Here is a 27,308-nt window from a genome sequence, read left to right on the forward strand (position 1 = left end):
TAGGGAGCTACTGAGTAGTAGAAATGCTGATTTCTATTAACGTCTTCGTTTTCTGTAGGAAAATGGCAAGGAACATGTACCTGCCAGATATATACATGTATCCTTTGAAGAGCTAATAGCTGTAAGAAACTGAAGTTTGAAAACATGTTAGATTTTCTAAATTTTTCAGTTTAGATGAATGAAGGGGCCAGAACTAAACAGTTTATTACAAATGAAAAAGGGTAATAATAGGATAGGAGTAGGATGTTGCAAATGTTGGCTAAGGAAGTTTGAGAATCTGCTGAAGACTTTTTAATGCCTACATTAACAAGGTAGAGCTGCTCCATTTATAGCGCCCTGGGTAAATGCTTTGAAACCCTCCTGAATTAAGGAAGAGCTGTCTGCTTACTTAAGGCTGCTAACTTCTCCAGTTTCTCTCTTAAGTTGTTAGGATTTTTAGTTTGGTCTATTCTAAATCAGGAAAAGGAAAAACAAAAAGGGAAACTAACCACAGGATATAGGAGATAGAATAACAAAAATCTAAATAAAAGATGTCTTGAGGACATCCTGTATATAACCTATAGGTATTTGAATGACCTGGTATTCTTGTGCCTGAATAGCTATGAAATATTCCTTCTTGTTAGGAGGACTTGATTAATGCATTTTTTCTGTAATTCTTAGTGAGTAACTTTGCCTCTCCCTTCTTTTCAGAGGCATCCTATTTCAAATTGACTCATCCCAGTTCAGGGATGCTAGGCCTTTTCCAAGCTGCTTAAGCACTACAAGGGAAGGCGAGTTTTTTCATGGGGTGGTGGGTTCCTGCCTTTTTTGCAGGAGCTACTGTTTCTGTGTTCTGCAGAGGAGGGAGAGAAATAAATAAAAGCACTTTCCCATTTCTGCTTTTGGGCACCCTGTTGTCTCTTGGCACAAGTAATGTTGGATTGACTTGGTTTTGTTACAGCTTGGGTCAGTTCTTTAGATGCTGTTAGAGATGAGTGGAAATTCTTGGAACACATCGTCTTTGCAAATCTGAGCTCTGGTGGAATTTTCAGTTTACCTTAATGTGTGCTGGTTCTGAAAAGCTCCAGATGCAAGTCTGATATCGTGGAGTAAAGATGAGCTTTTAGTGACAGCGTTTGAGGATTGAGCATCAGTCAAGAGGAGAAGGATGTGAACAAATATATCAGCAAGTTCTGCAAATTTAATTATTGGGGAATATATCAGCATTTAACTTTGGGAATACATGCTATACTCTGGTTTTCAGAAGCTGAATTATAACTGTGAAAAGAATGTTACTTCTATTTTGAAAGTTCCTGATTTGGTTAAACTGAATTGGTAATTTCTGAAGTTAATTCTTTGTCTTGTAATGGAAGGAAGCAAAACCCATTGCCAGTTTCTGAAGTACTTTACAGCATGTAGCTTTTAACTAAGGAATTCTCTCTAGCAAACTAGGTAAGGAAGCAGCAGAGCTTGAAATGGTTGTTCCTAATTCTTAAGATTTTTAAAAATCTTTGAGGTAGGCTTTGCTGCTTTCTGAATTGTCAATTTATGGACTAGTTTCAGCTTGTTTATACTGTATTTATCCTTCTTTGAATACTTAGAATCCAACATGGAGAAGTCTGGACTTTGGAATAATGCCTGATCATCTTGATACCTCTGTCTCTTGTTTTGTTGTGAGGATCTGGGGTGGCAAGAAGGAACACTTTCAGCTTTTGATTGAATGGAAGGTCAATTTAGATGGGTTAAAGTACTTGGGCCAGCAGGTAATGTGAAAATATTTTTTTCTCAACTTTTTTCTTCAGGAAACAAAACATCTGGATGAATTAATATATAGAATGCTGAGAAAGGAAATGTGTGTGTTTGAAGATTATATTTTAAAGTTTGATTACAGATATTCATGTTAGTTTACATCAGAGCTTTAAATCATAAAATCATACAGTGGTTGGGGTTGGAAGAGACCTTAAATATCATCCAGTTCCATTCCACTACCGTGGGTGAGGACACCTTCCACTAGACCAGGTTGCTCTAAGCCCCTCCCATCATGGCCCACTTCCAGGCATGGGGCAGTCACATCTTCTGTGGGCAACCTGTGCCAGGACCTCATCACCCTCACAGCCAAGAATTTCTTCCCAATATCACATCTAACCCTGCCCTCTGGCCGTGAGAAGTCATTCCCCCTTGTCCAAAGTCCCTCTCCAGCTCTCTTGGAGCTCCTTGAGCCACTGGCAGGGGCTATAAGGTCTCCCTGGAACCTTCTGTTCTCCAGAACAAACTCTTGAGTCTTACCTTTGTTTAGTTTCCAGCTATCTTACTTATTTTTGTCACCTGGAAATGCAATAATAGGAAAGATGCTCTGTCTAGTATTTCTGATTTTAAAGTAGAATGGCTGAACATGGTGACTGTTGCTAAAGCTGTGAAGCAAACAGATTTTTCCATGTTAAATTCAGTTTTCTGTGAGCTTTTCTGTACTTCTAGAATTACAGGTGATGAAAAACTGCTTTAGACTCCTGGAGCAATTTGTACTCATTTGGTGTGAAAATATGCAGTAAGCTGGCTATAAACCGATTTGTTTTCTTCCCTCCCTACAGATCCATGCAAGAAACCCAAATGAGATTATTTTTGGTCTCAATGATGGTTATTATAGAGCTTCATTTGAACAGAAGGTAAGAGTGTCTTGTATTCTAGTTTGTTGGTACTGGTGACAAACTGAAATTCAACCCGTAAGATTGATTTTGCACATTTGGATGAGCAGAACATTAAAATGCTTTGTTTTGAGAAGGAATAGTTTTTTTGACATGACAGATACGAACTAATATCTTGCCTTGGTTGCATGGATGTCTATGATGTTTTGAAAAGACTTGAAGTGTAGCATTTAGAGTCCAAAAACCCTCTGGTTACTGAAAATAAGCGTTGACTCTATTCTTTGAGGCAGACATTTCATTCCAGCATAGGACATACTGAAAGTGATGTGATTGTTAAGACTCATTTTCATGGCAAATATAAAACCACAAAGCTTTGGTTATCAGACTGAAGCCTAGAGTTTGTAGGTCTTTAATGGGAAGCTATTTATTTGCTCATGCTGCACTTGTTTTACCCCATGGGTTTTTTCCTCAAGGATCTACTGTAGTATTAGTGCCTGTCCATGCAATATTGTCTCTGATTATTACCTCATTTATGATGAAAAAGTTTAAACTTACCTGTTGTAAGTAGTGCCTCTGACAGTTTTTTTTAATCTCAAATTGTTGGTGGCAGTACTGTGATACAGATAGGTTGTGTTAAGGAGTCCCTGGCTGGAGAGGAAATGACTCCTTGACACACAGCTGCAGTTTCTGCATTCAATTTTCCTGAAGCAGGATGCAGTTGTTTTTCAAGATTTCAGTACTGACAGCCTGGGCCTGAATTTGAAGATGGGATCATTGTCTTCTTTTTCTGATTGTTGTCAGGACTTGTTCCCCAGTTCATAAGGTTTAAAGGTACTTCTTAGTTTTGGTTATAGAATCATATCATAGAATCATTTGGGTTGCAAGGGATCTTCAAGACCAGCTCGTTCCAGCCCACTGCCATTTGCAGAGACACCTCCCACTAGACCTGGTTGCTCCAAGCTCCACCCATTAGACCTGGTTGCTCCAAGCTCCAATCCAGCCTAGAACACTTCCAGGAATGGGGCAGCCATGCTTCTGTGGGCAACCTGTACCAGGGCCTCAACACCCTCACAGGGAGGAATTTCTTTGAAATATCTGATCTAACCCTGCCCTCTCTCAGTGTCATTCCCCCTTGTCACAGAATCAAAGAATATTCCGAGTTGGAAAGGACCCAATAGGATTATTCTGTCATTCCAGGCCCTTGTCCAAAGCCTGTCTCCAGCTCTCTTGCAGCTCGTTTAGGCACTGGCAGGGGGTGGTCTAAGGTCTCCCTGGAGTCTTCTCTTGTCCAGGCTGAACATCCCTAGCTGTCCCCAGTCTGTCTCCAGAGCAGAGGTGCTCCAGCCCTCAGAGCCATTTTGTGGCCTCCTCTGGACTTGCTCCAGTAGCTCCATGTCCTCCTTATGTTGGAGATCGCAGAGCTGGAGGCAGCACTCAGGTAGGATCTCTCGCCCTGCAGGTTCCTCATTCTGTATTTTGGTTGCAAATACAGTCGTAGCCTGTCATGTAGAGGAACAAAGTAGGAAACTCTTGTAGCATTACTGGTGGAGAAATTCTAAGTATCCCAGACAATTGCAATATAATAATTGTCTTACCTGAATAAAAGAACCATGGCCAGAGCCTCTTGATTGTTATTGTCACTGATTCTTCACTTTTTTCCTAGACATGCCATAAAACTTATAAATTGACAGTATATAGGTATTAGGAGCTTTACCTTTCTTCCACCTCTTCTGTCCAGCAGCAACTTGGCTGTTGCTGAAATGCTCAAAAAGAAGTTTTCTTTGAGTCATGTTCTTACTCCAGTTGTAGGTTTTTTACTGCCATGGATACTTAGCTTGTGGCAAGGAAAAAGGTTGGGTTTCAAGGGTTTAAAAAACCTTTGTGGGTGCCTTCTGAACACTGAAGGGTACTCTTTCTTTACTATAGATGTCTGACAGTAACTCTTCTAGTGTTTACAGGTTTTCTTCTCAGTGTAAATACAAAAGTGTGCTGACAATATAGCTGCTTTGTTCTTGATCATGTTTGACTTTCACATGATGGTACCTCCAACTTCTGGACTTCAACAAGTTTATTATTTTTTTTGCAGCAGTAATTTTGCTGGAAGATTTCAGCAGGATTCTGCTACTTTGATTAGAACCATGTCCAATGTATTTTCCTGTTTCCTTTCTGGCACTGGACCACTGAAATGCTCTGTTCCTCTCTGTTTTACCATCTCTACTAATCATACACTGAACTTTTGTTTGGAGTTGCTTAAACTGGACCAATGTTTAAGTAAGATAGATGTATTCTTCAGGGATTTATTTTGAAGCTGTTAACCTGCATTTAAAGTATTCCTGATCCTTGAACAGCTTTCTGAGTCTGGTTTTGTCTGAGGCTTCATGTTTGTGTGTAAAACCAGTATTTACCAAGGTTCAACATAATCAATTCTGGATGCTCTACTAGCTTTCCTAAAGCCAGGCTTCTTGTCCTCTGGTTTCCTCAATGCCTTCCTGACTTACAGATTGCCTTTCAACTGTTTTATGGGTGCTGCTTCCAACTGATAGAGCTCACCCTTTGTCTTGCAGAGATACCTTTTCAGAAAGTGTATTGAGGGAAGCAAGTGTAGCTTCTAGTTAATGGCTGGCTTTCTGATTTCTCTTTAAAGAAGTAAAAGCAGAACTAATCAATACAACTCTCCATAGCTCAAAAGTTGTCAGAGGCATGGGGAAAGAATTGTAAGTTATATTTTTTCAGGGATGCTGAATTGTAGCTTCATTTTCAACCATCAAGAAGGAAAGAACCTCATCTTTGGAAAGATGCATCTCTCTCTTTTTTCAGTCTGTGGTCTCCATCAATGTAGGTAGAGTCTTCCCTGCATATGTATATTCTTAAAGTTTTTTTTTTTAGCGGCTAGATCCTGGCCACTTTGCGCAGGCAAAACTTTTTTGTGTGTTTACAAGTACATGTGCCTATATCTAGTAAATGTGGCAGAGAAGAAGACACACTCCTCTTTCAGAGGGTAAACTTCCTAATAGCTAAGTCTGAAACCCTTACATTACATGTTCTGCAAATTTACTCAGGGTAGAAGTATTTGCATAAAAGAAAAGACTGAAATAGGTTGCTGCTGCAAATTCTTCCACTCCTGAAAGCAGTTATTCTTGGTCAGTCTTGTTCTCTGAGAAATGTTGCACTTTGCTTTCTGAAGGCAGTGTTTGTTGAAACACCATCAACTGCATGCTGTAAAATCCTAGAATGGTTTGGGTTGGAAGAGACCTTAGAGCTCATCCATTTCTCCCCCCCGCCACAGGCAGGGATACCTTCCACTATATCCTCCACTTGGAGGTTTCTCCAGGCCCCATCCAACATGGCCTTGAACACTTCCAGGGATAGGGCATGGTGATGCTGGTACCTTGTGCATTTTCAGTTTTCCACCATCCTAGTTCTTTCAGACAGACATTAAGATGTTTTTTATTTGGTATTTTTTTAATGGCAAGATGTCTGGATTTCAGCATTTAGCATCCAGTGTCTTGAGTATGAAAATGAAGAGCTGAGAGTGCTGCTGGGATGATGCCTCTGTAGCAATGTTATGTGCTACACAGCATGTAGATCTCGAACTTACTTAGATGGAGCCATATTTTTGGTGGAAAGGAATGTCTGCTGTGTGGCCTATGGTTAACAGAGTTGTGTCAGGAGATGGTGACGTTTACCTCTGAATTTCAACATCTTCTGTATGGAGACAGACTCTTGTTGGGGCAGGAAAGACTCTTTAGGCAGAGATTGCGGTACTCAGAATCCATCTCTATCTGTTGGAAAGCTGGCTGATTACAGGTACAAGATGGGGCTGCTTTATACACTAAAGTAAGTGCCTTTTTTTCCTGAAATCCATAATCTTTCTGACAGTGCTGCCAGTGGCTTGACCTGCTTAAAATTTACTTTATCATGTAAAGCAACACTTCTAAGTTTGCAACTTTTCTAGGAAATTGTGTTACTGTGCCTGATGTGGAGAAGCTCAATATCTGACTTTTGCAGCATGAGGAATTGCTGTTTGTCTGTTACTGTTTTGATACCTTTTGAGCAGAATGGATACTCTGGTCTCTTAAAAGAACAACCTTACATCATTCTTACTTTGTAACTTCCAGAAACTTGTTCAGGTCACTCAAAACTAAGATTATTTTGATCTTTTAATGTGTTACGGCATGGATAAAGGGTGGAGCTTTATCTCATGTTCATGAGATAATTCTCTTGCACACAACTGAATGTGCTCTCAGGTCTGAAGCTGAAGAATGGCAGTGCTGTCAGTAGCACTTTTCAGTGTTTCTGTGCATAAAATTCAGACAGTTATGGATTATAAAGTTCAAGAAAACACACTATGTGTCTAGAATACAGATAAACTGATGGGTCTTTTATACGTTTATAGGTAAGTGGTGTTATTGCCACCTTAAATTGTTTCTACCTACCATAGATAAAACATGTGTAAAGACAGATTTAAAATACATTAAATGCAAGATCATTCATTCTACTAAAAGTACATGCTCTTACTCAAGATTTTTTTTTTTTATTTTTAAAGTAATATTCCTTCTTTTCCTCAAGGATCACTCAGGTACCCTGAAGAACAGTCTTCTCCAGGTGGATCAGAACTGTGTTCGTAACTCTTACGATGTCTTCTCTTTGCTTAGGTAAGGTTTTTGATAATATTTTGTGTAGCTATTGTAACTTCTGTAGAGTCTGTGTGGGAGGAATCTTTCCAAATATTTAAAAAAACCCAACATTCTGGTATGGAATGTGAAAGGAAATATCCAGGTTGTGCCAATATACTCATGTAGTGAGGAGCTGGGCTGTGGTGTATGTGTGTTCAGTGGTGGTCGCTGGGCTTCTGACGTGGGCTTGAGTGCTCTGAACTAGGACTGACTGTGGAGCTGGACATGCCTTGTGAATGTCAAAATCATGGAGCTTCTTTGCTGGAAAGTTTCTGTGGAAAGCCTCTACTCTGTTCTCAACAGTAATAAATTTTTTTGAAATACATGAGAACACAGTCAAGACCCAGTTATTCCAACACAGATGTGGTCTAAGAAAGGTACAGTGTTTTTTTGCTTTTGGGTGGCTACTTAAATGTCTGTGGTGATAAAAAACATGAAGTGCTAGTATTAAGTTAAACAAGATGTCCTTTTCAGATCTGCTTTAATTATAATAGTTCAAAAATACTAGTTATGTAAAGGTATAATTGTGGTCCACCACTATCAATAAGTTGGTTTTGAGGAATCTCTATTTAAATGGTGTTTTACAAGACAGGTTAATAACTTTAGTTCTGCAGTAAAGGCAGTAGATGTGCTATGAAGGAAACCCTTGAATAGGAAGTGTTTAATATGCTTTCTATGTAAACATTTGACTTTTTAAATCAGTTGTACAAGTTAAATCTATTTGACAGTGTTGACAGTAGGTGTCAGTGTTGCCTATCTCAAGAGAGAGGAAAAGTCAGCTTAGGTTGCCTATTCAGATGTCCTTATTTAAGCTCTCTTAAAATTTCACTGTTCTCTTTCTTGATTCTGTAAAGCATATTTAAACTGAAGGCTGCTTTCTTAGTGTTTGTTTTCTGTGCTTTTAGTGGGAAACAAACCAGGGGATATATTAGGAAGTTCTGATTACATTCTGGCACAGTCCACTAGAAGAGAACTTGTACTACCTAACATTAAATCTTTGTTAGACAGAAAAAGGAAAATATGTGCAGTGTACCCTGATTACTTAATTCTTGAGGGTTTTTCACATTTTGTGTACACATCTATGTAGTATGAGGCATGTTCCAGAAAAAAAACTCACTATGGTCATGAACTTGACTAGCTGGACCCCTGTCTAGCTCTGTGTAATTGATCTGTAAACCTTCTTCTGAACATGCCTGTTTTTCCTCAAGCTGGCAAGAAAATAAGATGTCAGCTGTGATAAAGTTCACGTTGTTGAGTGACCAGTGCTGTTTTGAACCCTGACTACTGGAGCTTCTCTCTGTTTTGGGGATGTGAGAGTCCAGGCTCAAGTCTCTCACAGTGCCTAGGCATGCTGCTGGGTTTAATTTCTATGAAGCTTTGTCTCTGACCTGGGGCATTCTCCTTTTTTATTTTGTCCCGAAATGAACAGTGTTTTCCAAGCCTCAGAACCAGGCCTCCAGCTCATTGTATTTTAGTGGATTCTGCATACCATATCAAGGGATTTACATTGCATTGTTTAGTTCCAGCAGAAGTTAACAGCTGTAATTTGTGACTCTACCTAGCTGTCATTTTTGTCTGATTTCATGGTAGTTAGGAAAGCTCATCAGGAACTAAGGCAGAATCCTCTCTGTAGTTTAGAATCCTTTCTATTCCCTTTCATGTTAACTCTGCTTTTTTACAGGTGTGTTTTCTATACTGCTGCTTAGCTTTGATATCAAGTTGAGAAGCCTGGTGATGGTATTTGTTTTAAAGTAATGTCTAGTCACTTTTTGTCGGGTGTCCTTTTTCTCCTACCAAGCAGTTTGGTTTGCCACCTCCTCCTGGAATCCATGCTTGAATAACCAGCCCATGAACTCTTCCCAAAGATAATTTGTATTATGAGTGTGTTCCTCTTTGAACAGAAGAGAGAGATGGGCATAATTTGAGTTACGATTCATTAGACATGATGTACTTTGGGAGGTGTCTTGGTTTGAAAAGACAGGTGTCTGCTAAGGAAGGCAGGAACTTCCCTTGAAATAGAAAATGCAAACCCCCTCCCTCCAAATTATTATAATTTTGAAATTAAGAGGTTCTCAGGTAAAGATACGGGAGTAGGAATAACAGTTATTTAGTAGGAAAAAAAATTAAAAGAAAAATATAAAAATAAAAATGCAGTAATACAAAACAACACTGACAGAGTCAGAATACAACCTGACACCCTGTTGGTCAGAGTGTTAGTAGCAGTGTGATTAAATGGTGGCTGCAGTCCTGGAGTGACAGATGTGGTTCTGTTGAAGCATTGATGCTGAAGAAGGGTGCACTTTTCCTCTGAAGGTCCAGTGGTGGTGTAGATGGGCCTGGTCTTCCTCTGGGAATCCAGTGGAGAAGACAGCTGCTTCTCTGGGAATCCAGTGCGAAAAGGCTGCCTGTGGTGTTCCAAGTCTCAGATTAGATGTAGGTAGGAATGCTTGGCTCCTCCCCCTGGACAGAGCATCTCACAATGGGATGATGTAATTTTTATCAGCCATGCAGTGAGACTCAATGGCTCATTAACAGACTATATTTCCCAGAGGGAGGATTGGTAGTGGAAGAGATAAAGAAAGCTGCCCCACCTGGTTTTAACAGGTGGCCCAATTAACAGAAGAAACTGCCCCTAACAGATGGCCATAGAATACGCACCCCCAGCCACATTTTGCAATTGCAACCTAAGACAGGAGGAAATGAGTTGTTGTCTTCCTTCTTCTGTCCATTGGCTGTAAAGAGAATACTGAGGTGTCCACACCATAAAGATTTGCGTCTGGTCACATAAATCCCATGTTTTGAAGAGTTTCTCATAATAAGATATTTATAACAAAAATTCACAAGCTCCACATGTGGTTTCCTAATGTTTTCACAATAAATGTGGATGTGAAGATAAGCTTGTACTGGCTTTATTTAAACTTCTATAAAAGGAAGCAAATCCTGGTGACAGTGGGATCTGAGTCCCAGTTGTGGTGGTACTGTGCTACCAGATGTGGCAAAGCCACTGATAGCCGAAACTGAGAGAACTGGTTCTAGCTCATGCCCAACTCTAGGCTGCACAGTGAGAACTTCTGTGGTTAATCTGTGTTTCAAAACTGCTTTTGGGGGAAGAAGCGAGGTAGTTTTTTTCCTCAGAAGTGAATAACTAAAATTTATGAAGCTTGTGAATAGACCTTAATGAAAAGTGTATGATTGGCCCAAATTATCTTGATTAATAAAATTAATTGGGAATGACAGAGTGTGTGAACAATAGAAATTTTTTTGTGCGTTGTATTAAAATAGTGCTTGTGTTCAGATGCTGAGTTACGTGGATTTATAAGTTAATTAAACAGGAAGAAAAAGTTAAATCTTCAGCCAACTCCTCTTTACAAAGAACGTTTCAGCACCTCTGCGGCTTATGACCCTTCTTGTTCTGAGACCAGGGACGAGATCCTCAGGCAAACATGGTGCTGCTTGTAAGTTGTTTGTGCCATATGGAAGTGAAAAATTTTCTTCCAGCCATTTGCTTTAAAAGGGCTAGCTAACAAAATTTCACCGTATCAACTGGAAAGCTCAAATTTTGAGGTTTTTGTCCCTTGTCATATTTCCTGAAAAGAGATAATTTAAAGACTTTCTAAACAGTATATTGCTGGTAGTAATAGATTATATAGTAACACCTTTCACATAGCACTCAGGATGGGCCAAATTCATCTGACATCAGGTTCTGGACATGTCTCAATAATCAAGTTCTGAGCACGTTTGCAGCACTAATGGGAATAGGTTTATATTTAGTATTCTCTTGGTTTTCTAGCCTTTCTTTTCCTAGAGGTTTGAAAAATAGACATTTAGTATTAAGTGGTGTTGGGAAGATGAGATATCACTAAAAAAAGGGCTTAAAATGCTATGTAATAAAATTTTACTTCCATTTCTAAATACAAAAATTAATATAGTGTATTGTGCAACAGGTTTTTGTGTTGTTTTGACACTTACAGAGCAATTGGCTTGTGCTTCTAAGTATGTGAATGCCTGAAATCCTCCTATATTCTTCCTGGAGACAAAAAGTACTCTTAAGAACTAGTAAAAATCTGCTTCTTTGAAGTTTTGCTTCCAGTAGTTTTTGTTACTCCATTCAGAACTGCCGTCTCTATGGCTTAAACTGTTTTTCATGAGATGGCATGGTGTGTTTCTGGTGTTTAGTCAGCCAGTTAGTGCAGATTGAAGACATTTTGCTTGTGTTTTTGCTTTAAAAAAGTATTCTTTTACAACAAAACCAACAACAGAATCTGTCATTGGCTTAATTTGAGTGCTGGGCTGGGTAAAAAGACTAGTTCCAGGCAGCTGCTTAATATTATTAGTGTCTAATCTGGCAGAATTTGATTTGAATAATACTTATGGGTCTTAATCTCTGATGGGACAGGGGTATGCTTCAAGTGACAGAGTTTGCTTCAGGGTTTGCCATCTGTAATATAACTGTTCATTTAAAGAAGAGTGCATGTCTCACTGAAGAGGTATTATTTAAGAATAAAAGTGTTGGTAGTGTTTGTCTGTGATCTGAAACTGAGATATTCATAAAATCGCCTTCTAGTGACCATGGCTAAAACGTGTTGACATTATATAAAATCAGCTTTTGTTTAGCTCTGCTTATTTTAGGGAAGATGTTTTTAAGAAGCTGTACTGCCTTTTGAGCTTCCCTGAAGTTCCTCTATTTCCATCTTCATCTCCATGAAAGAAGTGAACCCAACAGAGCTAGGAAGTAGATGGGACTACATGGAAAAGAGTTGCTTTTTGCTACCCTATTCCTTGTGGCATGCTAGTAGCTGCACAGAGATAAGGACAGGCAGAAAAGATCTAGTTAAATTTTAAAGATGCACTGATAATTAAGTCTCCTGTTTCTAGCTTTTCTCTTTGCTGTCCTTTACTCAGAGAAGGGTCCCAACTCAGCTGTGACCAAAACCTCTCTAAACGTTGCAGTTACGGATGTTCACGTGGTGGAACAGTCACCATCTTTTTGTAGAATGTGAATGGGTCAGGAAAGGTGATCACTAATAAATAACCTGATACTCTTGCAGTGCCTTGCTCTAGCTTTTTCTGAGAGTATCTTGGCAATCACATTGCAGACTTTTGGACTTCAGTGTTGCTGCTGCCATCATCTTCTCCTAGTTCATGCAGAAATACAACATCTTAAGTGTGAAAAAGGTTGTAGGATTCTTCTTACCTGCTCTTAAATCACCAAGTTCCTCTGCTAAAACATCCCTTTGCTAGTGATAAGTGTAGGGGATTTTGTGATGGCCAGGTTTGATGTTTCTAAAGAGGAAAGATTTGCACCTGGAAGACTTGGCACTTTGTACCTAATAGGCAGCCAAGACCAGGCAGGCATCCCCCCCAGGCTTTGGACAGGCAAATCCAGGTGGCTTAAGGCCAAGATGAATAAATAGGAGCTGGAATTAGATCTCAAGAGTGCCTCTATATGCTTAATTAAGCAGTACTGAAATGGATGAACAGTTTAACAAGTGTAATCCTTCTTGGTCTGAAAACTTTGTGGGTTGGAATTGTGCTGTGGTGGTTTCCTGAAAAGCAGTGATGGAGATGAAAACTCAGATCTGATTTTTTTTCTATTTTCAGAGGTTCATTAAGGATTTTTATTGGTGGCATCAGACTTTTGGACAAGTCTCTTCCCAGGCATTTTACCTTATGATGCTGAGCTTTATGGGAACTGAGGCTATTCAATCATTAGAACACTAAACTTACAAGCCTGCCTTTTGCCAAAATCTGTAGCAGAGAGTAGCATGGGTCATAGCAAGTTGAAACAGTCCATGAAACATAAGAGCAGTACATGTTTGTTAACTGCTGGTTTAGTAGTCTGCTGCTGCTCTGATCTTCAATTTTCCTTATATGCCAGATGCAATAAACTACCCCTGCATTGTCACATTTTTAGTGTTGATATATTGCTAGCTCTTGGTCAAATTTTGTTTCAAAGCACTTTTGAGAGGAATTACACACAGCTCTGCAGGTCTTAAAAGGTAGCTTTATTCTGCCTCTTTATTTGTGACAGTGTGTAAAAGATGGTATTAATGAAGCAATACTGAGAAGTCAGAACCCAGTCTGCGGCACCAGTCCTCCTCGTTTTCTGGCTCAATGAAATGGATGAAAACCAGCATGTTGTAGAATTGTACAATAGTTTGGGTTCAGATGGACCTTTAAAGATCATCCAGTTCCACCTGCCTGCCATGGCAGACCAGGTTGCTCCAAGTTCCATCCAGCTTGGTCTTAAACACTTTCAGGGATGAGGCACCTACTACCACCTTGAACAACCTGTGCCAGCGTTTCACCATCGTCATTGTAGAAAATGTCTTCCTTCCTTAATCTAAATAGCAAATTGTCACCTAAGGAGAATCTAAGTAATTTACTGATGGATACCTGAAAGTTTTTAAGAAGGAGAATTTTGTGATCAGGACTGTTTATTTTTTTTACACCTTTGTCCAGGATATGGCCATGAGAATGGTGCTGTGAGTTGCTTTCTCTCTCAGCGTGGGCAAATTTTGGTGAATGCAATCATGTCTCTCAAATCCTCAGAACTATCCAACCACACCAGGGAAAGTCAAAGCAAAATTTTGACTGAGAACAAATAAAATAGATTAAAGATCTTGTTGTGGGGAAAATGCTCTAATAAATTTGCTCATTAAAGCAGGGCAGGACAGGAAGTACATGGATGTCTAAGAAGCTGAAGAACACTCCTGAGAGCATTATGACCATCTCTGTTAGGTGGGAGTTTTCACTACTATAGCTACAGAATTCTGCTTCTCTTGGAAGAAACTCAGATTTGAATTTGGGGTTGGCTTCCAGGAGGAAAGTGCAGCAGTATGCAGCTTTGAAACATGAGTCACCTGAATATTGGCTAGTGTTCACCTCCTTCCTCTATTGCATAAGCCTGTGCTCTACCTTCACAAGCACTTTATCAGTTGTGTAGCCTTGAGTGGAAGAACACAAAATCAAGTGGAGAGCACCTGGTCTCTTTTGGGTGGAGCCTGGAACACATTCAGTCTGAATTTGTGAATCTTCCTTTTCAGTTGTCTAGTGAATCCCAGTCTTAGGCTTGCTCACTGTCTCAGAGTGAGAATTGAAACTTCTATGAAGATTTGTTAGGAAATGGCTGTTGATTTCTCCTGGTGTTACTGTCCACCTGGCAGGAGTCATCTTGACATGTTTATGCACTTCAGAAATTTGATTTGCATCTAATTTACCTTTTTTACTAAATACAGTGTCTTGTATATAATTCTGTGTGCCCTGGCAACAATGTTTCTGTAATTACAAACTGAGAAAGAACAAAAAGAAGCTTCCTTTGTAATTTGCCACATTTGTTCTTTGAAAAAAAAAAATAACCCATAAATCCATCAATTTACCTGGAGTTAAATCTGTGGATTGGAATAAGAGAACTAGAGACATCTCACGTTTTGTTGATTCATTTCTCAAAAAAACTGAGTTTCACTTTAAGGGTCTCCTCTTCCATTCATGCTCTTTGAGTATTGAAGGTGTTCTATATCCTAGCTAACTTCCTTAAATATTCCTCAAATTGGAAGCTGGAATCTGCCCATTTCATAGATGTGTTTTTTCCTTTTCTTCTCTGTTTCCAAATAGCTCAAAGCATTCACTGTTGCAGTCTACATGGATTTGATTATTTTAAAGCTTAATTTGAGTCTTAAATGTGTATGGCTTAAATGTAGACTCTCCAATGTAAACATAAGGCTTACATGTAAGTGATTTACATTTGTAGGACTCAGAACTGTTTGAAAGAATGATGGAAAATTATCTGTGCTGCATCAGCACTGTCTTCTGTGAGTGTGAGAAATGATACTCACTTTCAAAAAATTTAAAACCTTATGAAAAATACAACAGAAGACTGAATAGAGAAAATATTACCATGCTGGGAGCAGAGGATCTTTCCCACCATGTGCTCATCCACACAATGGAGGTTTTGTCTTTTTACCCTTTAGCCCCTCACAAAGTTCTGTCCATTGGCTTCTTTGCTGTCCAGTGGTGTTTACATCCTTAAATCTTGATTGGAGGTCAGGTGCTGCCATAGTAACCAGCTGACCCTCCCAAATGTCTGGAACCCAGGCCACCCCCTGATAATGACAGAAGGGGAGGTAAAACATAACTCTTAAGTCTGTGAAACTTCTTTTAATATACATACATGATATTTGCCTTTTAATCACAAGAGTCAACCATCACATTACTCATCTATCACATTAGTTGCTCATAGCATTGGCTCTTGTAGAAGTTTGATGTCACAAATTAGTAAGTCAGACTTGTATTTTATTGTTTTCTTATTCCCTACTGTCTTTTCTTGCCCTACATCTGCTTTTGATAAATTGTAGATATAGGTATCTTAAGAAATGGGAAAGGGAGTATATGATTATAAATTAGGAATCTTTTCTTATGGAAAAGCAGATGAAGCAAATGATGGTTTAAGAGGTTATGAAAAAAATCTTACAGCTGGCTGGCACTCTCCAGAATCTAAATTTGTGGACTGATATAGAGTAGTGTGTGTTCTAGTTTCTGAATTTAATAGGAAAGTCTTTAATTTGTTTTTGGTTTTGTTTTGGTGGGTTTTTTTTGTTTGGGGTTTTTTTTTTGGTTTTTTTTTTGTTGTTGTTGTTGCTGGTTTTTTTGGGGTTTTTTTTTTTTGGGGTTTTTTTTTTTGGTTGGTTTTTTTTTTTTTTTTTTTTGTTGTTGGGTTTTTTTTTTTTGTTGTTGTTGTTTTTTTAATAATAGATTTGGGTACTTTACTTCCAGGACCCTACATGTCACTTTTTGCCAGAAATGTTCCATTCTCTTTTCTAAATCCCATGTAGTAATTCTCAGTTTAAATTTAGTCTTGCTGTGAACTAAGGTTGTTCTGGCAAATATGACCAGAGGCATTTATTTCTCTTATGAGAAGGAGCTGTAGTATGCGACTATAATTAATTGACGTATTTATGGCTTAAAGTTCTGTACATGAAAAATCCAGCTGTGTCTGATAGAAAATATTGGGAGTGGATGATAGAACTGCAAAATCATGTATCAATTTTCTGATAAAGCTGAGACTGTTTCAACAATGTAAATACAAGCATATGTTGCATTAATGTTAGGGGTTAAGATTTTTCCTTTTGTTTCTTTCTCTCATGGTATTTCGTCCCATCTGTTGCTAAGAGACAATAATGACCAGTACTTAAAAGAGACAAAATATGTAGCCGAGGGGGAGGAGTGCAGCTGGCTGCACTATTGTAGCTGAGGTGCATTCTCTTGGGAAGGGCAGAGATACCGACAGATTTTCACGGTGGGGGGTGAGGGGCTAGGCTGGGCTCTTGTTGTTCTCTTGCTCTCAGGATTAGAGGAGGGACAACCAGTCTGCAGTTGCTGCCCGGAGGATTTGCTGCCACTGCAGAGCCTTTGTTTTCTCACTGGGTCTTCTACTGTGGGTGAGCCTTTGCTCATTAGAGCAGCCATTTAACTGGGACCTTATTAACACCTGATCTGACTGGAAAGGACCTACATCATCTGTTTGGGTGCGTCGGGGGAAAACCCGCGAGCCCTCCTCACTCCTGGAGGGCGTGTCCCCCTGGCAGCATGCTGCAGCCTGGCCCCACTTTCTGCCGCTGCCTCAGGCTTTTTTGCTAGACTCAGCATCCCAAGTCCACCCGACCGCTGCGGCTCCTGCTAAGGCCGTGGAGTTTTCTGTTACATATTGTTTGCCACCCCGGGGTGAAGTTAGGAGGGGTATGTGGGGGAAGGGGGGGGAGGTGTGCCTGCCTCTGCCATCCGAGCTGCTGCTCCCAGGTTTCTGCTGCGGCCTACTTTTGCCATCCAGCCCACCCCCCATTACCATGGGAGGTAGATGCAACAGATCTCGTACCACAGCGCCCTCTGCAGGCGTGGGGGGAATAATCGCACCTGCCCTACCTGGCTGGGAGCCACCAGTGCCCCTGCCGGCTATGAGCGTAACTACAGCAAAGGGGAAAGTGCTTGACAGCCAAGAGAAGGCTGTTTTTACTGGGTTTCTAGTTTTGTTTGTTGTTATTGCCATTGTTGTTGTTTGTTTGTCCTGTTGTACTTATGCATACTAGTAAAGCCCTTTTATTCCTTTTCCCATATCTTTGCCTGAAAGCCCCTTAATTTCCAGGTTATAATAATTTGGAAGGAAGGAGGTAATTTTTCTATTTCAGGGGAAGTTCCGCCTTCTTTGACAGATCCCTGTCTTTCAAACCAAGACACTTAATAGGCACAACTCTCACTACACTCCAGCTTTCAGCTTTTTAAGAGATTGCAGCCAGAAATGAACTTACTACACAAATTACTAAGTCACTGGACTAATGCATGACCAAGAAAAAGTAGGATACTGCAGTATATTGAAAAGGAAAGTGCTCCAGCTGAACATTCAAACTTACTGCAGGCTTAAAGAAAGAGAATGTGTTGTTACAGCACATTCCAAAGTTGTAAAGTCAAGTTATGTTGGACCACTTCACTGTTCAGTCCTGGGAAGTAAGGAAAACTGATTGATATTCCAAACAAGGTGAAATGAACAGGGCTAATGTCTTTATTAATGTTCAGCTCTTTATTAAAAAGATCAGCGGGCAGGGGGCCCAACATGGAGCTCACCCCCGCTGTTGTAGCTTTCCCAGGTAGCCGAAAGGGAAGGAGGCATGCAGAGTCTCACTGAAGTCCAGAGCAGCAGCTGTCCCCTCTCTTTTCCTTGTGGCACACTGTTAGCCGAAGGGTGATGAGGCGTGCAGAGTCTGTTGCTGAAGTCCAAAACAGCTGTCCCCTTCTCCTTTCCTTGTGGCAACACCAGGAAATTCCATCTCTTCGTCTTTGCTTCCCACAGCCTACTCTAGTCTAGTCTTTTGTAGGTGATGGTGACGGGCAAAAGTTGATCAGGGGACGTGTTTCCCTCTTCCTCAGTTAGGGCATTTGTCTAGCCCCCTCTACTGAGTTTAGTTCTTTATTTATGGGTGTCTTTATCCCCTAAAAAATTCTCCCATGGTCCCAAGGGTTTTTATTTGCATATTAGTCCCAGAATGTCAGCGTGGGTGGGGGAAGCAGGTCATCTCCAGGTAGTTTAGAGAAAACAAACAGAACAATTAGCTAATTAACATTTCAAATAAGTAATTAGCTAGAGCCAGCAGCTGTTCTGGTGTTGCCATGGGAACTAAGAAGGCCCTGCCGATGTTCCCAGGAACTTTGTTCATTACACAAGGCAAGAACATTATGTCAAAGAAATCCTGTAGTGATGAAGTCCAAAACTTGCTAACCACTTTTTCCCCCTGTCCCAGTCCAACCCAGTACCCAAATTGGATTGATTGGTGGAACACTGTATGCTAGAATAGTTTCAAATCTTACAACCAAGGTAAAAGGTGGGTTTTGGGCTTTTTTTGAGGGGGAGGAAAGGGGGGCCGTAATTGTTGGGGAAAGCAATTAGATGTAAGACTTGAAAAGCCTTGAGAAAATAACCCAAATAGCCTGTATTTCAGGAACGTGGATCTAGAAAGTATAGAGGAGAGACATTGAAATTTTATGTGCTGGTGCTTTGTAGACCAAGTAGGGATGCAGCTTGTGTTGGTCTTAGCTTATAATATATGGATTGCACTTTTAATGTATCCAACTGTTTTCTAAACTGTCAAAGGAAGGGAGAGTGTTTTGTGTCTTCTTAATCTCCCCCATCTCAGAAAGCTGGTGCTATAGGAAGTAGAACAGCAGCCTTGTGGATCTCCACCTTCAGTCAGTCAGGATGCTCAAGAATTTAAATGTCTGCTTTGTTTTCAGGTTCTTTCCCAGGCAGCAGCATGGAACTGGCCTGATGTTGGACAATTTCAGAGCAGCTCTCAGGGCCCCAAGCAACAGCAGTAAATCTGTCAGTCATCATGTTCCAGTTGCTCTGCTTGTGGCTGACAGTGGCTGTGAGCTGTTGCAGACACTGAGTGGCAACACTGTTGGCTAAGCTATCCCTTTAAAAAGGCTGGAGTTTCTGCTATAACTGGCTTGGCTTTCCCAGTTGCTGGAGGAAATTTGGTAGCAGGCCAGTAGCCTCTTCAAGTCCTCAATTAGCTTTTAAAGTGCTATGGAAGTGCTAATTTTAATAAAGTACTTTAAAAAATGAAGTCTTGGGCAATGTAGGAAGAATCCCATGTTAGCTGATTGCATGTAGGTGATATAATCAGTTAGCTTACTGTTGACAGTTACTAAACCAAGTAGGATGGTGCTCAAAACACAGCTTGTGCTGACTAAGCTGTAGCATTGGACCTGCATTTAGCCTAGAAATGGAAACAAGATGTGGTCAGTTAGGGTTGAAGTTTCTGTTTATTCTGTATACATTTTAATCTAGATTTATGGCCTCAGCTTGCTGATCTCCATTGTGTAATCATAATTGCTTCCACCAAGGTCTGCTTCTGCTGACGTTATACACAAAATTTCCATGGTTGGCACTCTTAATAGCTCGGTTTGTATTCCCCTTGTTGGATGACCAAAGATTTCCACGTGGGGGCTTTTTTTGGCTGAGAAAAAAAAAATCTGTTGATGGCTGCTGCTGTTGCGACTTGAAGTTCCTAAAATTTTAATCTTGTAAGATTTAACTTTGCATGTGGTCATGTTAACATTTTAAAGTTCTTAGAACAACAGTGGATGTACTGGAGTTGAGTCAACCAATATCAGTAATTTTTCTGTCTTGCAAAGTATATGGTCCTATTTGGCATCAAGGCAGCAAAGTTTAACTGTGCAAGGAATGAGTGGATGATGCTTGGTTTAAAAAAAAAATTTATTAAAACCAGATTTTATTGCTGAATTATTTTGTATTGCAGTTTTTATATGTTAGAAATTTATATTTAGATAACGATTCACCCAGTTGAACAAGTATTTGACTATATGTATTGTTTTGAGAAGTCAGTCTCTGTAGATGTTTGTTCCTTATCCTTTGAGTATGCATAGGAGAACTTAGTTACTGTTACACAAGTTACACAACTTGTGGGTTGTTAATGAGTATTGGTCAAATCACTGTGAGGAACTCACACAGCAAATGACCTTTCTAATAATTTCTCCATTATATAAATACTCTTTCAATGAGTAGAACACTTTCCAGGAGGTTTTGCTGCCTAAATGGAGTGTTGTGAAAACTTGTAAGACTGTCTTGTGATCACCTAATGGACTAAATCAAGAATGTTCTTCCAGTGTTCAACCACATAAAGAAGAAGGGGAAATGTCATTCAGTTATTACTCTTTACCAAAAAGAGTAAGGCTTGGGTAAGGCTTTCTTATATGTAGAAGGAAAACATTCCCGACTTTTGGAAAAAAACAAGTTGGAAAGTGTGGAAGTGGATGACATGACAGCAGAGTTCCGAGTGATGTTCAGGATGGTCAGCAAACCTTGGCTTTGACCTGTGTAACCACATGTTCTGTAGCCAGCAGCCTCAGGATGCATTCACAAAGGTGGGAGGTGTAAGAAGTAGTTCCCAGTAGGATCAGGGTTTCCAGGAGGTCTCAGTTCTTCATTAGGTGTGTTTAGACCAAGCCCTTGGGTGATGCAGGACTGTTGGTCTTAGCAGTCTTAGCCCCCTCCCACTCCCTCAGCAGCCAGCAGAGCAGTGTTTCTTCATATGGGATGGCCCCCGACCAGCTCTGCAGCTGTTGGTGCTATGGGCAGTTTGAGAAACTCAAGAGAAACCAAAGAAATTACTTACATTTTTGCTTGAAATTATGCTATTACCGGTGTTTAGGAGAAACAACAGTGTGAAGGAACTAAAGGCATCGGTGACTTAAGTGTATTCATTTAGAACTGTAACATGTAAAAGTTCTAAATCACAAGACCTTCTTTATTAATATTACTAGCACTGTTTGTTTCCATGTACAACTCCTCTTTTTCTACTAAATACAATAATTTCTACTCTGTGTTAATTTTAGGAAGATGTTAATGTTTCTCTTGGACCTGTTTTTGCCATCTTTTTCCTCTGCTTTTTTTTTTTCCAGTAAATATGGCAAATAATTGGTTTTCTCTCTTCACCCTGAAGCTAGGGCTAACAATCAGTAATGCATCATCATAATCTTCTAATGTTTTCAAATGTGATTCAATTAAGAAGCCTATGTTTTAGCTAGAGAAGCACCCACAGCATAGTGGGAGATAGTGAAGAATGTTTCATGTTCTTGGCTGGGTAGCTGTGTGTTAGCTAAAGGATACTTGCACTTTTTCTAAAGCTGGCCTGTGTTAACAATGGTTGTGTGTATCTATTTTCATGTTAATGGTGATTTAACTTAAGTGAGGTACCTGTAATTACCTGCTCTCTCACCTGCAGCCTGGTCAGTATCTGTTGAATTGAAAAATTGAAGAGGAGATTTTGATACTTAATTGAATTTAAAGACTTGGTAGTTTTCTTCATAAACTGTGCAAGTTATCACAAAATGGTTTGGAGTTGTGGGACCTTAACGCTCATGCAGTTCCAACCCCCTGCCATGGGCAGGGGCACCTTGTACTAGACTAGGCTGCTCCAAGCCCTGTCCAGCCTGACTTTGAACACTTCCAAGGATGGGTCAGCCACCGCTTCTCTGGGCAACCTGTGCCAGGGCCTCACTACTCTCACAGGAAGCGATTCCTGCCCAATGTCCCATCTAACCCTGCCCTCCTTATGCTTCCTCATTTGCTATTTTGAAATGGAAGCTGACAGCCTGAATATGCATTCTTGTTGCTGGTTTTGAGGTGTTTCCACATGTAGGAAACCTTTATCACAGCTATAACTTTTCTCCTTGCAGGCTCCACAGAGCTCAGTGTGCAATTAAACAGACTCAGGTAACTGTTCAGAAAATAGGAAGGGAGATTGAAGAAAAGCTGAGATGTACATCTACAAGGAATGAACTGGTATGTTTGATTTATTAAAACCTTATTTTATGGGCTTGCTGAAGCGTCTGACTGATGTCTTGACTGTAAGCTTTTTTTTTAACACTTGAACTTGGAATCTTTCTAATACCATCAGTTTGAGTTGTGTGAGTTACTCGGATTGATAAATCTGTTATCCTATTTTTACCTTTATTTTGTACAATCATGCTATCAAAACGTAAACATTGCACAGTGCACTATAGAGGTCTTCAGGAAAACCAAACTGCTAATGATTTATATGAAACTTGTCAGGAACCTGTGGTGGATTTAGAGTGAGGTGAGTCTATTGGCTGTATCTTCTTGCACCCTGACTCCCTTTAGATGAACAGAATTCATGCAAATGCTGTCACTCAAGTGATGTATTCATTTTAAACAGAAATTGTACTAGATCTTACAATGGCTTTTGAAATTTGGTTTTGCTTGCTCTCCTCCCCTCCCCAGAGAAGTCTGCTGACATTAGTTTCTGCTTGCTGCCCAGGAAAGCTGATTTTGGTTCAAAGAGGAGTTGACAGAACAGGAGTGGTTTGTGGTGACTTCATTATGTTGGTACGCAGTGGTATGTGTCTGGTGCCTTGTAAAGGACACATTTGCAGTGTGAAGTTATTTATTGCTATAAAGCAGATTCTGAGTTGAGAGTACTCAGCTAAGCTCCAAAAGTGTCAAACTGGTTCAAGGATTTGACAAAATTCTAGAGTCAGTCAGGGAGCTTGTTTATCCACTGTAATTACAGGGGTTACATTGTAGGTGAAGAGGTGAAGAAGTCACCTTCCATAAGGGGCAATATAAAATCTCTTGTGAGTCATTCCAACCCAGAGCTTCTTTGCCTTCTGGTATCTTGCATTTTAACCATTACCTTTTCGCTTATGGATATGCTTGTCCCTCCTTGCAAAGGCTTTTAATTTTTAAATATCTGAGGGCAAAACTATATCATACAATACTAATGTGTTTTTGGTTGGAAGGGACCTTAAAGCTCATCAAGTTCCAAACCCCTGCCATAGGCTGGCATATACCTTCCATTAGACTAGGCTGTTCCAAGCCCTGTCCAACCTGGCCTTGAACACTTCCAGGCATGGGGCAGCCACAGTTTCTGTGGGCAACCTGTGCCAGGGCCTCCTCACCCTCACAGCCAAGAGTTTCATTCCCAACATCTAACACTACTCTCTGGCAGTGGGAAGCCATTTCCCCTTGTCCTGTCATTTCAGACCCTTGTCAAACTCCCTCTCTGGCTCTCTTGGACAACTGGGGCTCTAAGGTCTCCCTGGAGCCTTTTCTTGTCTCTAGGCTGAACACTCAGCTTTTTCTTTGTATCCTCTTATTGTCATTGTCCTGAAGCTGGGAATTGAATCTAATAGGGCAGCTTGAATATCTCCAGCTTTTTTCCAGCTCCTACCTTCACTTTGTATGGACTTCTTACTGCTCACCTTCCCTCTTGCTGGTGAGCCCTTTGCCAGGGAATGAATGCTTATCCTTCTGCTAGTGCTGTGCTGTCAGTTTTTATGTCCTGGTGAAGCACCATTCTTAATTTTTGGTCTGGGCTCAAGAGAGATGCATCCCACAGGAGGAGTAAGCACTGTGACACACAGTGTCACAAGTTGCATTGCTTTCCTTCCAGAGCAGCAAAATTATTAGTGTTTGGGAATCTGTTTCCTGTGGTAATCTATGAACTCCATTCTTAGGCTGGTGCTAGTCTTGTCCTGTTTTTTCATTCTCTCCTACCACCTTTTTATGGAACTGCTTCTGTGCAGAGAAGCTTTTTTTTTTTTTTTTAATCTGTATTTCTTCCCATAGAAAAAGGAGAGTGAATGTTTACAGTTGAAGATCCTGGTGCTACGTAATGAACTGGAGCGACAGAAGAAGGCCCTTGGTCAAGAAGTAGCCTTGTTGCATAAGCAAAAAAGTACTTTGCTTGATAGAGGTAAGTGTAGAAACCTTAACCTAGTTTATGAGCAGAATGAAAATGCTGGTTTCTTTTCTGTTCTCATTGTCTGGCTGTAATGTGCTTGTGTTTTTTCTTTTTCTTAAATTTGCAGCCAGATGTTTTAGACAGCAGTTTCTGGTATCTTGTCTCTAAATAACTTCTTACTATGACACCTCTCCAAAGCAATCTTAAATCTGTGTTTAATTGACATTTTATGAGAACATCAGAAGAACTGCAGTATAGTACAGTAAACATTGCCGTCATAAAGGGACTTCATGTCACGAGGGAAGTTGCTGTACCTGTGATTTGGATTCAGTTTTAAGTATTAGAAGACAAAAATTCCTCTTAATATTTTAATATGTAAGTGACAGATGAAATACTCAGTCATCTTGGTATCATCCTTTACCAGGCAAGTCTCCTATAGTGAAATGCTGTATCACTGCCTCTTCAGAGCTCACCAAGACCAAACTATACACATTCTTGATTTTCTTGCAGGATTTTTTGTTTTCAGTACTTAGTTGAGTCTAAAGTAATTAGTTACTACTAAGAAGGATGGTTTTTACCATGTACTTTATTCTGGCTATGCAAGTATTGAGACCCTGTAATTGGATTAATGCACTGGGTGGTTGTGAGAGGAATAGGTATTAAAGGAAGATGAAATCTGATGGGATGTATTTGGCTGATTAATGGTGTGTAGTGCATGAAGACAGGTGTTCCTCCTGCTGTATGACTTTCTCTAGTTTGGGAGCATAATATGGAAAATGGGAGGGTAAGAATAAGTGGAGAATTATTGCCAACATTTTGTCAGTATCTACTTTTAAAACATTGGATTACTAAGAAAATATTTATACTATTTTTTTTCCTGATTCCTCATGTTGCTTAGAAAATGTATTTGGGACTGAATACCAGAAACTTGAAGAGCATAATGAATCTCTATATGAATTAAGAAAGGAATGCACTGCTAAGAGGTAAAAGGACCTATGTTTGTTCTGTAACTGGAAATAAAAGATAAGCTTGAGAGCAAGCCATTGAAAATTGAACTTCTAGCACCAGATTCTTCGTCATGTTGCCCTAAAACTTCTGTTAAGACATCCCTGCTACAATTCATAGATATCTAAAGTGATTACCAGTGGCAAGTCTAGAAGAGAAGACTAATGCTTGGTTGTATGTGAAAACTCTGATAGGAATTTCAGGTGTGTTTTAGTGTAACACAGCTTTGTAATACCTGATTCTTGTAGTCAAAATATGTCTATAATGTATGGTATGCCTGAAAACAAAAATTAGCTTTGTGTGCTGTTTTTTTTTTTTGGGTGGATTTACCTAACTTTTTGGAGGATAGGAGGTGATAATTGGAAAGCTGCAGAAGGGATATGACAGCTCGATACCTTTATTTGGAGCTTTTGAAGAAAATAATAGTTTTGAAATCTCTTTCCCCAAAGAGAACAGTTTTTGAAGATAAATGCCCAGCAGACTATTCGATACAAGCAGTTGCTGTCGGAGCTATCCTACATCTACCCTATTGATTTGGTATGTTTTCAACTTCCTGACAATCTGCTCAATGTGAAAAGGAGTTCCTGTTTATTACACTGCAAACAAATATTAAGCTTTACTTGTGACAGAATCTGCTCTTTACTCATTCTGTTTATTTCAGCTTTTTCTCACATTTGGTCTTTAGATTACAGACTTTACAGGGAGGGAACTTACACCAGTACCTCTTACACAGTGTCCTCTATGAAAATAGAATAACTATAATTTAATCGATGTTTTCCATTTTGTCTACAATTGCATAAAGTAGCCCTGACAGTAGGCTAGGTGAGTGCACAGAAACATGTTAAAATGTTGAGCTTCAAAATCTTTTGTATAATGAATTAATGTAAATCTCTTCACTCTTTAAAAAAGTTGCATTTATTTTCTGAACTATGTGAGATATGGATTAAAATACTGTGTCAGTCACTCTAAGTTTAGTTGAATATTTAGGTTTTTTACTTTTATTTTATTGTTTGTTAGCTTTGTTGTCATGTTTTATGCAGGTTTTGGTGTTCTGGATGTTATTGTATTATGCTCACTTTCCGCTGTTGATGTTAAATTTACAGAACAACCAAAAGGATTACTTTGTTTGTGGAGTCAAGCTTCCTAATTCTGAAGACTTTCAAGGTAGCTGCATATTCTTAATGTAGTTGCTACAGTTAACACTGCTTCTAAACTTTGTAAAATTAAGAAAAGTGGTAGCAATAGCTTGGGGTCCAAGTCTTTGACCAGAATTATATAGGCTAGAAAAAACTTGACAAATTATTTGTTGGTACTTCCTAGCTAAAGCAAAGGAGGTTCCTTTTGACTCTTAGTAAAGTACCTCTGTGTTCTAAGACTGCATATTGAAACACTGGAACAGGTTACCCAGAGAGGCAGCGAAATCTCCATTCTTGGGTATGCTCAGAACCCAGCTGGACACACAGCCCTGAGTGCAACCTGCTCTGAGCCAGTGGTAAGGACTGTGCCATTCCCCGAAGTGCCAGTGATTCTGGAAAATATTTGTGTCTGACCTGGAATTCCGTTTGGGCTGCTTTTAGTCCATAAATCTCAGTGGGGCAACAGGCATGAATCCCCATTTGGTTTGCTGTAGTTGCTGGTGAACTTGCCAAATAAATACCTTGCAAAAAAAGACTTTGAACATCTCTGACAGTATGGAGTACTTTACAAGTGACCTTCTACTTCAACTGTCAACCTTCATCCTATTCTAGAAGCAAATATATCATATACCTGTATGCCTGTATTAACAGTTGTACAGGTAACTGCATGCATTCATCTACAAATGTTTGACATGAACTGGAAATTCATGAAAATCTCCTTGAGGATTTCTTGTCCCCAGTACCTGTTCACTCTGGTTTCTTAGGCAAAAACCTCCATCAATTGTCTGACTCCTTAAAGCCACCACATAGTAATTAACTTGTACTAATAATATTTATATTGGATGCTCGAATATTGGAGGAATAATCTTTAAAACAAATCAATTTGTCAGTAGGACAGATTTTGCTTTGTTTCCCTGATTGCACTAAACATGGTAATGAACTCAGTTTGCTAACTCCTGAGGAATGAGTGGTGTGCCATCTTCTGTCCTGTATTTCAGTTTGGTGGTATTAATTAATTGCAAAAGAAGGACTAATTCTTTATCCAAGTCTTCAGAAGAATTGTACTGTGAGGAAGAAGTACCAAGCATTCAATTT

The 27,308-nt window shown here is 39.7% G+C and overlaps 1 protein-coding gene across 4 annotated transcripts in view; it reads left to right on the forward strand.

Moving 5' to 3' along the window:
• The window catches only part of UVRAG (UV radiation resistance associated), a 102,685-nt gene that overhangs the window by 11,507 nt on the left and 63,870 nt on the right, over window positions 1-27,308 (forward strand). For 3 of the 4 annotated variants that reach the window (XM_053971080.1, XM_053971082.1, XM_053971081.1), the window contains 8 exons: window positions 1,581-1,742; window positions 2,568-2,642; window positions 7,191-7,276; window positions 22,046-22,151; window positions 23,958-24,084; window positions 24,971-25,055; window positions 25,527-25,614; window positions 26,181-26,241. In XM_053971080.1, coding sequence (XP_053827055.1) covers window positions 1,581-1,742; window positions 2,568-2,642; window positions 7,191-7,276; window positions 22,046-22,151; window positions 23,958-24,084; window positions 24,971-25,055; window positions 25,527-25,614; window positions 26,181-26,241 — 790 coding nt within the window. The remainder of the gene's footprint in view (window positions 1-1,580; window positions 1,743-2,567; window positions 2,643-7,190; window positions 7,277-22,045; window positions 22,152-23,957; window positions 24,085-24,970; window positions 25,056-25,526; window positions 25,615-26,180; window positions 26,242-27,308) is intronic. The other variant, XM_053971083.1, reaches the window with a different exon arrangement.

This window comes from Vidua macroura, chromosome 2, assembly GCF_024509145.1.
Source record: "Vidua macroura isolate BioBank_ID:100142 chromosome 2, ASM2450914v1, whole genome shotgun sequence".
Classification (NCBI taxonomy): Eukaryota; Metazoa; Chordata; class Aves; order Passeriformes; family Viduidae; genus Vidua; species Vidua macroura.